Raw genomic sequence first — 16441 nt, 5'->3', positions numbered from 1 at the left:
CACACACACACACACACACACACACACACACAAACACACACACACACATTAAACTACTAAATACTACACAGATCCAAGTGGCTGAATTCAGTCCTACCACATGTTCATCATTACTTAATCACGAGAGATCCCTGAGTCATGTTGATTCAGTTTAACATGCATCACTACGATTCATAACAAATACAAAGTCCCTCGACCATCACTGCATTCTTTATGATTTAGTTGGTTGGACATCACTTAAAATTCGTAGACAAAAACACTGGTATATCTTTATTTATAAAGCTATACTTGGCAAACTTCCACTGTACCTCTGTAACCTCCTCTCTGTCTGCTCTGGTACGCTCTTCAAAGTGGTTGCTGTTTAACGTGCCACGAGTTGCAACCGAATTAGGAAGAACTGCTTTCTATTATTCAGCACCTTGGGGGCGGAATAATCTACAGAAAGTACTAATGTTAGAAACCCTTATGTCCATTAATGAATTTAAAACTATTGTAAGGAAGGTTGTGATGGAGACATGTTCTTGTTTTTCTTGAGAGTCTAATTGTGTTTTTTAACATTTTGTACTTTTTTACCATGAAAATGTAACTTGGTGTTTATGTATGTGTTGCGATTTGGCTGCTATCTTGGCCAGGTCTCTCTTGTAAAAGAGATTCTGAATCTCAATGGGACTTCCTGGTTAAATAAAGGATTAATAATAAAAAAAAAAAATGTCTGGTCACAGTGAAACCATTTAGATTCATGCATAGTCTAATTTGGAGCAGAGTCTTCAAGTTTTAACGTTTCCGTTTATGTACTGAGTGTGTTACATAAACACAAAACCTGCATAATGTCATTAAACAACTAAAACAAATAAAAGAATCCCATAGTGAAGTGTTATTGCCCAGGCATGTGTGTGTGTGTGTAGATAGCGGGATCCTACAACTGTGTCTGTAACGTAAACATTGTGAAGCCCTGAGCCCAAACCATATAGGCTTCATCTTCGTAAAGCCGTTCCCGACCGCCCTCAGCTGGATCAAAGCGTGCGTTGTGTGCTTAGGTTTTAGAAAAGGGGTTTTTACTTTCTGGCTGATTGTTATCGCTCCCCTCAGTGCTAAGCCATGAGTGAGGCCTCAGTGAAGGCTGCTGCCAAAGGAGTGTCTAAAAAAATGTGTGTGTTGTTTGAGTACTTCTCTCTGCCATGTGTGCTGGGGATCAGCAGAGGCCTTGGTTGCAACTGAAGGCGCCTGTTGCATGACCTCACACTTGTCATTTGTGATTAATCCATATGAATATTACATTATAGTAAGTTGTTTCTTGAGGGCAGATAACAGTTTCAGGCTTTTTGCACCAATGCAAAATCCCAACACTGACTGCCCCCTGCTGGTCTCTTTTCTCCACAATCAACAGGTCAGGGTTATTTTAAGAAAGACTAAACATGGCTAAAGCCACCAGCCCGGCTGTAAACATGGCAACGGTGCCTTCCATCAACTCTGTGTCTCTACACAGGCAAGTGATCGATGTTCTCACTAAATCCCTCAACACTTATTTTACTGCACACAGGGTGTGTTCAATCATGTCTTAGAGGATTTCCAAGAAACATAGCAGCATTACTAGCAGCTTAGAACGGTGTTTGGAAGCGCATGAATATTTATGAATGAACACCGAAGGTCCCAGTGTTTCCCACACATGACGCAGAGCGCCACACAATCAACACCGGCCGCCACACATTGCGTTTTGTTATTTTTAACGCTGTTTAAAAAAAACACATTTGTTCAGCTGCATTTCTTTTTCTTGCTCTCCTTCGTCTCTCTGTCACTCTACACACACACACACACACACACACACAAACACACCCACAGCCCCTCCACTGTGCACACAGCATCTGTCTCCATGAAAACAGTGTTAACAACTTAGCGACTTCGTTGCTAGATTTAGCAACTTTTCAGAACCCCTTCACAATTTCTTTTCCACAAAAGTCTACAGAAAGTCCAGCGAGCACACAACATATCTTTCTCTTGTGGCCCCCAAAACAGTCACCTCTCTCTGAACCGGTTTTGTGAGGAGCTGAGACGCTTATTCCCCCGGGCCCCTGTTCTTTTTGGATTTTTTGCGGATGTTTGGCCTTTGTGTGGTCTTGTGGACCATCCTGCCTTCTCCTGCCTGCCTACCTGCATTTTGGGCCTTCATTACCCACAAATCGTCACAGGAAATAGTTTTAACAGATCTTTAAAATCTACATCCACCAAGCCAATGCGCTTATGTTAACATAAGTTGGCTCATTCTTGTTTCCTAACTGTGTTGAGAGTTACAGGAGCTTAGCTGGGAGCTTCATGGAGACGGATAAAGTTCACGTTAGCTGTCAGCTACAGCTGTCAGAGTTAGCCTTGACTTCATTTATTACCTTCTAACAGCTGTATTCTCAGTAACATCCTAATCTGCAACAAACAGATTGCTTATAAGTCACTAAAAGTAAAAAAATAATAGACAAATGCATAAATACACTCTTGTCTTACTGTGTGTGGTGGTGTTAGTGAGGACACCCCGCCTGTCAGCTTCAGACAAGATCCAGCCACTTAACACAGAGCTGAATTTCTTCACTGCGCCAACTGTAACCCATGGCGATGGTGAGCCTGCACTGTAGCTGGCCATTATGCAAATGTAAATCACGCTCGACTGGCCACAGGACTGTGCGTCCATTGCATGGCTTCACAATTCACCCAAACTTTATTGGTGCCAGTGGCCTTTTGTCTGCTTTAATTGAATTAACTTCTCAGAAACGGACCGTGTTGCAGGAGAGCGTTGGGACGTTACACAGCCATCACCTCGGCATGGGAGCTTTAATAGTGTTTACATTGGACTCATTTAGTGCTTTGGTAGAAAAGGGGCTTCTCTTTCAGTACATTTTATAACTTGTTAGGAGCTAAATTAGACATTTGTCACAGCCTCAGAACATAATAGATTAGCAGATAAACAAGACTCATGTCACTTTTTCAATCGTTTTGTGTCATTTTTTACATACACGTACAAAACAACTCCAGTGCTTTCACTCTAACGGTTACATCTTAATACTGACTGTCCTTCCTACTTGTGCCAGTCACTTTGAATGGCTGAAATAATAACCATTTAACAGCCGTAATGGTCTCAAGAAAAAAAGCTTTGTTGTGTTGTTAAAGTTGGCTGTCAATTGATTAATATATTTAATTGTGTTTAATCATGCATGCTTGTCCATACTTATGATTCTTTGCAAGTTATTGGCACTTTTATTTAAAAAAAAGGGACATTTTTCATGTTTTTAATGCTCAAGTGGTATTTGAGACTGGACATACTCCGGTGGTAACTCAATTCACATCAACTGTAAATGCAAATAACTTTAGGGAACCATCTGGAACGGCTTTGAAACTCAACTTCCCAATCAAAGGAGCCTTTTCTTTATTCATTTCTACTCAAGGAGCTTTGTTTTTGCTAGCTATCCACAGCGTTACTGCTGCAGTAGCGGCCCAAGACCCAAATCTCTGAACCCGTGTGCGTCAACTGCGTGTCCAAAATGTGTACCGTTAAAAGGAATTTGAGTTGAGTTGTTATTGAGTTTATTTTTGCAGCCCTAAAAAGGTCCAACGTTGGGAGAGTTTTGGCTATTTCTCAGCACTGAGTTCTTTTCACTGATTTGACAGTAGTGGGGATCAGTTGACAAAAAGATGATGTCACATATTTCTGTGCACCAATGGCAGTTTAGCAGCATTTAAACTGTAATGAAGTTGCTGGATTGTTTTTGTAGTGTGCTTACATTGCCATTGGTAATATGTCTTGGTAACAATGGTACAGAGGGATAGAGGACTACTGCAACACCCATATAATAAAAACAAAGACATGAACCCCAGTATACATTTTAACACATAATTGAACACTAATTTACATAGTAATAATATTGCAATTTAAGTCCTTGGGCATGGGGGTGCATATGCATGTAAATTACAGTAGGAAAATTGCCATCAATGGCAATGCCCCCATCTGCTGGTTAAAAAGCACAAAATGCTATTCTGTCAGTGGGCATGAGCTACTTTGAAGGGCCTGGTGCTTTTTAGACAGCCATGTTCAGATAAAATACAGCACTCTGCCGTTGTTTTGACTACAAGTCACAGTTTAAAAGAAAGAAGACATGTGATCACTGTGTTTTGGTTGTCTTCTTCTTTCATGTCTGCTTGTCCCCAGTCAAACTGGCCCAGACCAACCCAGACGCCAAGCAAACAGTGTCACGTGGTTTCCCCCAGCAGATAAAAGAGCTGTGGAAATGCTAATGTTTGGCCAGTCTCTGAGAATATGAAGCAAACAAGTTTTCCTCATCTTGGTGTGTGTCTGATTTTGGCAGAGTTAAAGATTTGAGCAGACTTTAATGAAACAACCAGTGATTTATGGTGCTTAGAGCATTGCTAGATGTGAAAGGTAATACATTAAGTATCAGAGGTGTGGGATTAACTGTGCTGGGACTAATCCTTAACATAAAGATCATTTTGAAACATTATGATATTAGGAAACAATAAGTAATACTACAAATAAGACTATTACTAGTCTTTTCAAATTATCCTTGGATTATAGCTGTCAATTTGTATTCAAAACTTTATCGGCCATTTTAGCAGAGGAGAAAATAAGCACTTCATCTGAAATCTTCTGGTGAAATGTAAAATTTCAAGCAACAGACCGCCATAAATGGAAAATGTATGGATAGAGTTCAAGCTGTTGCTGTCGCTGTGAACTTAAAAACTGTAAATTAACACTAGTTTGTCACTGAAGGAAGGCAGTGGGACAATGTCAACGATATCTAGGCTACGGCTTCATGGGTTGTAGTCAAAGTCATTTGAACAAATACTGTTAGTGTGATTTAATTTGACTTTAATTATAATACATTGTATTTATAATTCCCTTTACATTTCACAAAGAAATCTCAAAGTGCTACTTTGACACTGTTATGGGATTTTTTTTTTTTTCTGTTATTATACATGTGTTGGTCAATTTGTCTTTGATGAAATCGTACGCTACACCGCGGCCTGACATGAGCCTTCCCAGAAATGTAACTTCATGCAACAAGTGTGGCAGGTTCGCTTGGCTATGGATTTGGTAGCACCGCATTTCCTCCTACTCATTTCAACAAACATCATAAAACCAAGGACAGGGTTAACTTTTGCTGCTGCAGCTGCACACACACATTAATCCTCACAACGGCATAGGCCACTTGCTTAGGCTCCAATGTAAGCTCTGTGTAAATCAGCCTTTACATCACACAACCGCTCATCACTGATGGGTGTCTGCCACCATTAACATCTCAATATCATATGAAACTAGCAGTTTTCTCTTTTTAAGGGTGAAAGTTGTATTTGTTTTATTGAGTTACAGTTATGCTTGTCACACCATGCTCCATTAGAGTTTTAACATGACTGGGTGTTTTAAATCTGAGCTACTGTTTTGTTATTGGACAAAACGTGATAGAAATGTTGTGCTATGATGTAAATATTGTGCAAAATCTTTAAGCAGATGCAGAACACGTGATAGGAAGCATTAACGCCCTCAAATGTTTGTACTAGTTATAATTAATCAAACCACTTTTCTGCAACTAACAAATATTCAAAACTATTCAATTTTTTGGCTTCGACAGCTCACATTCTTTTTGGGAAGTGTGAATGAATGCCTCAGTTTGGCACCTCTACCGTCTCCTGGGAATACTAATCTCAGTTTAAACACAAGAATGCAAATGACAGGTGTTAAAGGATTGGCTACAGCCGAGCTTACCGGTAATATTAGACACAAGACAACCGTACAAAATGACAAAGGGATCCCAGGAACGTGCCACAAATGTAAAAGTGCAGAGAAGGAATGTTATCCAGTGAAGTGATAAGTAACAGTGTTGCAGTGGAGGGAGCTGCTAACTGATAAAGCAGCCATTAAAGTGGTTGTCTCGCTTTCATCATGTTTAAAGGCACTTTATCTAACAACAGACTGTTAAATCCATTACTGTTATCTCTCACAGGGGAGCCCAACCTTTCAGGACAGATAAAGTAAAGCAGGGAAACATTCAGAGTGTGTATTTTACATCAATACCGGGATTAAATATAACATACAAGACAAGTGTTTGATCTAAAGAAAGAGCTGCATGTCTTATTGTGTAGTAATAACTCAAAGCATTTTCTGCAGGATGCATTAGACTTATAATCTGCACACATTTCATGATAAACACTTCTCTTCAAAATGTGACCGCTGTATAATACAGGTGAAGTTGGGGTCACGGCTGCCACTTTGCACCAATGATATGTGCCCTGTGTCACTACAGTAACTTGTCACTATGAATCACTGCATCTAGCTATCCTGTTTGGTCAAGAAGTGACTATATAACTCACATATCCAACGACTTATTAGCCCCAAACCTGAGTTACAACTCCCACACAGTTCTAAACACAATACAATGATGCCAAGGTATTCAGGCTATTTTCAGAGTCATGCCATGAAGGCTTGCCAAGGCAGACAGGCATGCACGCAGAAGGTAAAGAAGATTATGTTCTCAGAACTTCTATGACAACTGTAATGGTAAGAAAATGGAGTGAGCTTAAAAAGGGTAAAACCCCTCAATTTAGGTAATCCAATATGCTGTTCTTGCAGTCTGGGAAAGTCCATGTAGAACCTAAGTAACTGATGAAAGGCTTTTATGCTCGATACCCTATTGTGATACTCAATTTCTTCTTTATTTACCCAGGCAAGTCATTAAAACACATCTTTATTTACAATGTGGGCCTGGCCTCTTGAGGGAGTGGGAAGGACCTACAGGAGAAATCTCAAAAGCTGAATGCATTTTAATATTCTTTCAGAGCTGGTATGAGGCTTCAGCCTGTTTTAGACAAATTAAGAGGACCTCTTACAAAGTTACCCACCTCTGAAACCTCATATTAGCTTCAGCTAAACCTTAGACTGCATTTCTTACACGGAATGAGGAGTTTGGATTTCATCACTTTCTCTTCAAATTGCTTAAAGGAAGCATCTCTTTTTCTATTTCTAAGCATTTAAAGTTAGCATATAAATAAAAGTTAAAACTAGTATATACTGGGATGTATGTCCGAACAACAACCATGGCGGGCCGCCACTGCAAAATCAAGATAGAGGAAACACTGTTGTACCTTAAAACCATGTGGTATAGATTAGAGAGTTAAAAAAAAAGCTCTTCCACAGAGATGTTTACAACACACTGATTAGTATAACATTAAAATCCCTGATAAATCCTGGTTCCTCTTTACACTGATGCTAAAAACCCAATGCCATTTATAAAGCAGACCTGCACCTAGATTTATTAGATTTGCCTAATGGACTAATCCATCCAGATAGACTGCAGGGATCCCCATAAGTATAAAAAGATATAATTTAATCTGTAGACAAATTCCTGTCATCTAAGGCGACATATCACTTTCTCGCTTTATATACATGTGTGAGTACAATAGAATCAGTATATTTCCAGGGGGGTATGGGCCGCCCCAAATAAACTCCCAGCCTGGGTATACGGTAGAAATGCGTGGCACGCTGGTGATGCTCGTGAAGGATTTCAGGCGCGTGCAACACATGTGCAGCATCGGGTCTGAGAGTGTGATTTAATTAAAGATTCCTTTGCCTGGCGTATGGGACGGGACACACCCGCTCTCATTAACAGGGATCAGGACGGGACCGTGGAACATGTGCCGTGTCTTTTTATGGAGGGCTATTGAATTTCTACTCACTTTTCTACTATTAATAACGGCATGACTAACTTTCTCTACTGGACAATCAACTGTTGTGTCCCCCTGTGTTATCTTTAGTGCACTGGAGACAGAAAAATAGCATAGGTATAAAGAGTATCTTTCTCCAAAAAACTAATAAAGACGTGTATTGACATGTTCATAATGCCCGAAGATTCGTCTTATCCAATCCAGTGAACCCTTTCTTTTCTCCACAGCTTTGCCTGTGACAGTGAGTAGTCGATATGGTTATTAGACATTTTGTGGTTACAATTCATTACTAGAGCTACAAAGATTTAGGGCTGCAACTAATGATTGTTTTCATTGTCAAATAATCTTAGTTAGTTGTTTGATCTATAAAATGTCGGTAAATGGTGACAAATGTTGATCAGTATTTCCCATTGTCCTTGAATATTTACTTTCTTTCCATAAAATACTTCCTCAAATCAACTGATCTTTGCAGCTCTAAATCACTTAGTTATCAACTATTAAATTAATTGCCATCTATTTTTATAACTGATCAATCAGTTTGAGAATAAATTCTCTGATTCCACCTTTTCAAATGGGAATATAGTTTCTTTTTTTCTGAAGATCTTTGAGTTGTGAACATTTGAGGTCATCTTGGGTTTTGGGGAAACCCTGATTGAGCATTTGCAACATTTTCTGACATTTTATAGACCAAACAACTTATCTATAAGTCAAGAAAATATCAGCAAATTAATAGACAGTTACTTATTATGTTTCCCCTCTCTTTCCAGTGAGAAACAACATTCCAGTGCAAATACCTCTGAAATTCCTCCACAGCCTAAGTGTGCAAACCTATCCTTTAAAAAACCAGTGAGGGCGAACTAGCAACAATGATCTGCCCCGGCTTGTTACAAGCATTGGTGCAAAATAGAGACAGAGAGAAAAAAGTCTTTCTTCCTGTGTGTATTCAGAGTAAATGCAGCATGTCAAAGGGGGGATTTATTACGTCCCCAAAGAAAAACATTCTCCCGATGATGAAAACATGATTGGGCGACCTGGGTAGCCCAGCCTAACTTCTGCTCCAGTCACAGTAATTACCCTTGGAGCCCCGTGGCATCCGACCTCTGTGAAAAAGATCCCCGGGAAAAGAGAAGAGCCACAAAGACGCATTTTTGAGGAAAAAGGGATGCGACCTGGGAGAGCCGAGCTCCCTGTCCATCACTCGGAAGTGTTGTGAATGGCTACAAAGGCCCCCAGAGTGAGACTTTGTGGGATTTTCGACGTCGCCAAGAGCAAATGCCACATCGCTTTGCCAAGTATTAGGGGAGAAGACAAGAAAATCCCCCCCACACGTAGAGAATTATCAACAAAACTGCAGCATAAAGGCCACATTCACGGGTGCACAAAGCCATAGAGGCTGCATGGTATAGGACCAAACTGAGTGTATTATGTTGCAGGGATGCCACGAGGTCTGAGGCAGAGGTGGAAGTTAGGCCTCTGCTTTACATTCCAAGAAGAGGACCATGCAACCGTGGCTCTCGGGGGGGAATACAGTTGCCCCTATGCCTTAATCTATCATTCTGACTGTCACTCTATCCACTGTGCAATGCCAAGTGAATTGAAGACACTTTAAGGAGCTCAATGAACGCCTTTTGTATCCCATTATCTTCTTGTTCCCCGGGCTTTGTGGGCAACGTTACGCATCACAGAATCAGTAATGTCTTGAAAGGCTGTTTGGAAAAGAAATATCCGCTCATCGGATTCACACATGCTTTCACAACGAGGCTTTCAAAGTAAAGGCGTTGACTTCCAAAATGTATGAAAGGGCTCAAACTATTAGCGATTCCATGCTAGCTGCTGGCTCAACCTGAAGGATTTCTTCTCAATCTGTACAATTTAACACATGCATCTAAATTCCTTGACAGCCTTTTGAATACTCTGAAGTTGTACGTAACAATCTATGCAGTGTAAGGTTGGCAAGGCACAATGCTAGTATAAAAGAAGCAAACCCAATAACACTTTCAATTCCCAGGCAAAAGGATCCTAGACATACAAAATAGAATACATTTTCCTAGATTACTCTGTTTTTGTAATCATTAGGAGCTGAAACCATAATCACGATTAAAATTTTGATTAATTGCACAGCCCTGCTATACTCCTATTGAGAGAAGCTTCCTACTCTCTGCATGAGGTTAAATTCCTGTCTGCATGGGCAGTAAGAGGTAAAATGCCCGGGGGTTAACCTTGCTGAGGCATCATAACTCTGTCCCGGGTCAAGCACACACTGATGCACCTTTCCACACAGGAACACACAGAGAGGGTGTTGTTCTGCGGCCCATGTGCGGGTCATTGCCGGCAGGTAGGAGTGAAATGATAGGCCTCCCCAGAGCCACAGCACAGAGGACGCACTGTTTCCCCACCGCGAAAGCATCCGCTGGAATGCAATATGGGGCGGCAGGTAACTTTCAGTTCACCACATACCTTTATCGAAAATCTTCACATCCCAGGAAAGCCCCAGCCTGCCGTCTGACACTTTGGTGGGAATTCAGAAACGGGGCCAGAGAGCTGGACTTGACAGGCCTCAAACTGAAAAGAGGATTAGTTTCTTAAGGAGGGATAGTCGGCGGTGTGACTTATGGGGAGAGTTTGGGCCGCCCGTTACTTGAAACCCATCGAGGGCTAGCAAACAGATACCTGTCCTAGAATGGATTTAATATCTCTTTAAAAGGGTTGTAGTGACCATGATGTGCACGTGTAACTTTAAGCTTAATTGGACTTCTTGTGTGTGCGTTTTTTCTTTAAACATAAATATCAAATCATAACATGTACAGTATGTATTTAAAAAACAAACTCTAGTTATACCATTTGCCTAGTAGTTTACATAAAGGCACACCAACACATACCTGTTCTAATGTAAATATGCACTAATTTGCGCAAAAATTAGGCAAGGCAAGGCAAGGCAGCTTTATTTGTATAGCACATTTCAGCAACTGGGCAAATAAATGTCTGTGATAAGTATTTGTAAAGTGTAAACGTAGCGTTAGTTTAGCTCCCTAACGTTAATGCTATTCCAATTAATTGTACCGAGCAATAGCTCCAAAAATCGCTAAAAGTTGGCAGATGAGATCGACCTCCAGCCCCCCCGCCCCCCAGTAAGAGCGTGCAGCCCATGTTGGCCGAGTCCTGCAGCGGCCCGAGTTTGAAAGTGACCCCCGGCCCTTTGGGTTGTCTCACCCCCCCCCCCATCTCTCTCCCACCTTTCCTGTCTATCACTGTCACTCTGAAATAAAGGGGAAAAAGCCCCAAAAACATCATCTAAAAAAACTTTTTTTTTTTTTATTTTAAAAGTCGGCAGATGACATAATAGGCCTATTTGAATATTCACGTCTATATGCATAGTTTTCATAAAGCTTAAGACTGAAGGTATAGGTGTCAAACCATTCTAACATGAAGTATTGTGCTGCATCAGAAACGCCCCGGCCTACACATCTTATCCTACGGACTAAAGGAAACACATTTGGTTGGTTCAGGTCCTCACAAAAAAAAAAATAAAAAAATAAAAACCAAACACACTTCAATCATTCTTTTTCAATGAAAATGAGAATAATGATACAAAAATGATCATTCCCTCCAATATCAAGAATCAAATCAAAATCGCAATTCCTGTCAAAATAATCGCAATGAGATATTTTCCTAACATCGTGCAGCCCTAATCTGAGCCAGTGTTTAGATTGCGTTTTGCTCTTCACCAGCTCCTTTTTAACATTGGCTACTCATCCCTCGACTCTGGAAACACTGCCAGCTGTTCTGATCTAATGTGCTGGGAGTGGCTGCCAAGTTTTTGTATAGGGGGGTTTTCTTCAATCATACCAAAGAAGCCAAAGCCATGAACTGAACAGAGTGGCTAAAACTGATTTCCATTTTTATTAAATTAGAAAACATAAAAGGAGGTTTAAATTAAATTAGATTATGAACCCAATCACAACATTTGACTGACAATATTACATTCTACATTTTATTTATTAAAATAAGAATGCAAATTTCCTTTGTTGTATTTCTGTAAAGGATGGTATTCGCCAAGGTGGGCCTGACCCGGTTTGCGAGCTGTGCCAACCCAATAGCATTGCCATAAACGTGGTATCAAATAAAGTTAATGTACATCAGTTAATTGTGTAAATGTAGAGTGAGATGTTAAATGGAATAAGGTTGTCAAAAGTAGTGACACTTTGAGACCTTTTTTTGATTCCATGTTTGCCATTCTTGTGTCAATGTGTCTTAGCAGTAACAGCAGAGTACGTCCCGTCTGTCAGCCTACGTACTGCCGTTATATAACCACTCCTTGATGCAAAACATGCAGTGCACATTCTCCCTGAAGCCTTTTAAAGACCCCTCCTTTGGTTCAAAGTCTCTGCTGTGTGCTTTGGTTTAACATGAGGGCTTTACTTTTTTGCGCGATTGTTTTCGCTCTTCAAAGTTCTGCTCCATCTGAGCGCCGCTTCTTCTTCTTTTTCTTCTTCTAGGACACTAACCACAAGCATCACACATATACAGTAAGAGGAGCCATTTCCACAGGGATCTGAGCACACCTTCGACACAAACATCAGCATGAAAAAATAGCAAATGGGATTCCAAAAAATGCTAAGGTGAGCACAGCATTTGGTAAAGTACCGTACATAAGGACAGACCTTCAAAATGATTCTACTGTGCCTTTAAGGTAAATCAGGGAACCATTATACTAGTTCGAGTCTGATTCAGATTCTAACAACATAAACTACCTAAATATTCTTTAGCCACGTCATACACAACAGCTCCACGTGTACAAGCCTCTCCTGAAATCCTACTTTTAAATCATAAGTTTGGTTGTACTCTGCATCAGAGCCCGACCGATATGCAGCGGGCTGATATCAGGCAAACCACTTTAATGTATTAATGTTCTCTTGTGACAATAAAACAAGTTCTTATATTATTTTAGTGAGAACTTAATAACTACAAATAAGTAATCTTATTACTTATTAAAAGCGGCCGAAATGGGTTTCCTCAGGAGGGGGGCTGGCGTCTCCCTTAGAGATAGGGTGAGAAGCTCAGTCCTCCGAGAGGAGCTCGGAGTAGAGCCGCTGCTCCTTCGCGTCAAAAGGAGCCAGCTGAGGTGGTCTGGGCATCTGATGAGGATACCTCCTGGGCGTCTCCCTAGGGAGGTGGTCCAGGCACGTCCAGCTGGGAGGAGGCCTCGGGGAAGACCCAGGCCTAGGTGGAGAGATTATATCTCCAACCTGGCCTGGGAACGCCTCGGGATCCCCCAGTCGGAGCTGGTTGATGTGGCTCGGGAAAGGGAAGTTTGGGGTTCCCTACTGGAGCTGCTGCCCCCGAGACCAGATAAGCGGATGAAGATCTCGTGGTAATAAGCAATGAGCTATGGGTGCCCAAAGAAATCTGTGTTTGGTACCGCCAATTATTTTTTGTTTTGTTTTGTCATGGTCAAAAATATCATGGCAGAGAATCGTGACCTTAAATCTAACGAAAAATATTCTGATTCATATTTCCCCCCGAATCAGGCTGTTCACCTTAGTTACTGCAAGTACGTGACAACTAGTTTACAAGTGAGCAAAGAAGTCCAACTACACGGCTAAATTATTTAATTTAAGAATTATTTCTTACGCTGTCAGTTCTTTTAATACCATAGCAGGGTAAAATAACTGATTCTCCAATTAAAATCAACCTTTGTTTGAGTGATCTGATACCGATTAAAATCATTAAGATCTTTCAATACACTATCACAGAGCAGGTGCATTTAGACAGAGATTTGATCGAACACACACACACACACACACACACACACACACACACACACACACACACACACACACACACACACACACACACACACACACACACACACACACACACACACACACACACACACACACACACACACACACACACACACACACACACACACACACACACACACACACACACACACACACACACACACACACACACACACACCATTTATCCCCATCAGTCATTTAGGACAACATAGGATCCTTCAGAGATCCTCGCTGAACTTCTGGACTGAGTTTGCTGCACTGAAAGTAAAGGGGCCGAATAATTTTGCACGCACCACTTTTCAGTTTTTTATTTGCAAAAAAAGTTTAAAATAGCCAATAGATTTCGTTCCACTTCACAATTGTGTCCCACTTGTTGGTGATTCTTCACAAAAAATAAAAATGTTATATCATAATGTTTGAAGCCTGAAATGTGACACAATTGTTTGTGTCCCGGGAGTACTACTTAAGGGGGTCGCTGTTTGAACCCAAACCACAATCTTTTTCCTAATTTTAACTGGTCTTTTTGGTTCCTAGACTTAACTGTTGTCGTCGCAAGACGAAGTCACCTTTAGTCAGTTAAACTCAACTGCAACAGCCACTGAAACAAGCGTAACTTTGCGGTGTTTTGTACCCGGCTCACAGTCAGCTTTTCTCCTCTAAACTCAACTGCTGAGGCAGGTGAAATGACTATGACCTCAAAAATTGGTGTTGTAACTGACATTCCCCTTAGCTAATTGATACTGAATCAAACATGTAGTCGAATCTGGACCTTGTAAATCGTAATCAAAACGGGAAATTGTTGATTGATTCCTAGTCCTATTTATTACAGCCCACCTGATGCCATATTAGCTCTGAATGCGGGAAACAAGCCTTAAATCCTTAATGATCAACTCCAAATATTTGTTACCAATAAATGTAGCTGTACTTGTTGGCCTTTATATTTTTGGGTAGTTGATTTAAGAACAAGACATCTTATTTTATGGGTTTTGTGTGCAAGAAGCTTTACTTGTAATGTAACCATTACAGTTTATTAGCCCCCCTTATGAAGTTTTACAAAACTATTTATTTCTCCATAGAAATGACAATTAACAACAAGTGTTTATAGTGTATTTGATTTCAACATGGCAAAACCAAAATGTCCACTAAGTTTGATTAGAATATTTTATTGATGCACTGAGTTGAAACAAGAAAACGGCAAAAATGGGATGTCAAAAATTATTAGCCCCCAGGTCATTAATAGTCAATAGTGTAGACTCTCTCAGCCACAACTAGGTTGGCACAAGTCTCCTGAGGGATTTTTGACCATTTCCCATTGCAAATTGTTCGCACTGGTCCAACTTGTGTGGTTTCCGAGCATGGACCTTCACGTTGAGCATCTAAAGCTGTCAGATGAACGTAGTGGAGGAAAAAGTAGAATATTTCTCTCTGAAATGTAGCATAAAGTGACATGAGCAGAAAAGAAGTAAAGTGCAAGTACCTCTAATTTGTACTTAAGTAAAGTTTACTTAAAGTTCAAGTATGTTATTGTAAATATACATAGTTACATTACATTACTGGGCACTACTAATGATCCCTGTAAGTTGTGTCTTGCAGGGCAAGCATGACTGAACCTGGCAGTCCTTGTGTTGAATGGTTTACCTCATTCACCCTCTGAAGCAGTGGGAATGCCTAATGTCAAAGCAGGCATTAAACACACAATACTACATCTGGATGGATGGTTCAACAACCATCAATCACCTTGTTACTTATGTATCAACCCCTGGCCATGACAGTGGTGGAATGTAACTAAGTACATTTACTCCAGCAGCCTACTGTACTTAGGTACAAATTTGAGGTAGCCTTGTACTTGACTAGTCTTTTCTTTTCATGTCACTTTCTACTACATTTCAGAAGGAAATACTCTACTTTTTACTACACTACATTTATCTGACAGCTTTAGTTACTAGTTGCTTTACAAGTTAAGCCTTTTGCACACAAAACACATGCAGTTTTTATAATTCACTGTCTTATTATAAATTGAGTTAAACTGCACAACGATGAAGAGGCCACAGCTGAAACTGTTTTTACGTAATTCTACATAATACTTGTACATTTTCCTGAACACTTACATACTTTTAATTAACATTTTAAAAGGCATTACTGTTATTTGTAAGAGAGTATTTTTTACAGTGTGGTAATAGCACTTTTACTTAAGTAAAGGATGTGAATACATCTTCCACCACTGTCTATACTCTGGTTTGTAAGCTAGTTGAAACATGCGTATTATTGATGCTGACAGTCTTAATAAATGGTCTTTAGGTCTCACTGTACACCTTTTTTTACCTTTTTTGTCAAGTCAAGTAGAACCAAAGGTCGACAATACTTATAGGAATCAATGTCCGACATAAATACTGTCAATTAGGTCATAAAGCATTCATTTACATGCAAATAAACATGTCAACCTCGAAAACAACCTGAACATACACGCAGCCCCGTCAGCGCGAGCGCTAATGTCGGCTCGTGTTTTGACGTGTCTGCACGTCTGCGGGCTGCACGCACTTCCCACCTTTCCCAAATGAGTTGCTCCAGCAGTTCTTACCTTTCTCAGGCTCTCTTTCTTCTTCTCCTCATCATGTTGGTGAACGGGCATTGGCAGAAAGTCGTCTTCACAGCAGATGAAGCTCACCGTGCATCCCATCCAGAGCGCACGCGGAAACCCATTCAAGCCAAACTTCACCACTCGGTTCCCTTCTGTCACGCAGCTCAGCTGTGTGGCTACGAGCTTAATTAATGTGACTGTATTCTGCTCAAACAGGCGACTGGTCTGCGCAGTCGCTCTGGCATCCCTGCGTTGTCAGATTTAAAGAGTTTTTTAAGAGGTTTCGAGGAGTTTCCCGCTCTTGTTTTTTAGTCACCGCGCGCTGACTGACCGCCACGCTGAG

The 16441-nt window shown here is 40.7% G+C and overlaps 1 protein-coding gene across 8 annotated transcripts in view; it reads right to left on the bottom strand.

Annotated features, from left to right (window-relative positions):
* Window positions 1-16441, bottom strand: part of tns1b (tensin 1b) — a 202280-nt gene extending 185839 nt beyond the window's left edge. For 4 of the 8 annotated variants that reach the window (XM_034884537.1, XM_034884540.1, XM_034884544.1 and 1 more), the window contains exon 1: window positions 16099-16438. In XM_034884537.1, coding sequence (XP_034740428.1) covers window positions 16099-16197 — 99 coding nt within the window. In that variant the 5' untranslated portion in view covers window positions 16198-16438. Of the gene's footprint in view, window positions 1-16098 lie in introns of all 8 variants that reach the window. The other 4 variants (XM_034884534.1, XM_034884539.1, XM_034884535.1 and 1 more) reach the window with 2 other exon arrangements.

The sequence above is a fragment of the Etheostoma cragini genome, chromosome 11 (assembly GCF_013103735.1).
Source record: "Etheostoma cragini isolate CJK2018 chromosome 11, CSU_Ecrag_1.0, whole genome shotgun sequence".
NCBI lineage: Eukaryota > Metazoa > Chordata > Actinopteri > Perciformes > Percidae > Etheostoma > Etheostoma cragini.
This window is presented reverse-complemented; position numbering and strand designations above follow the sequence as displayed.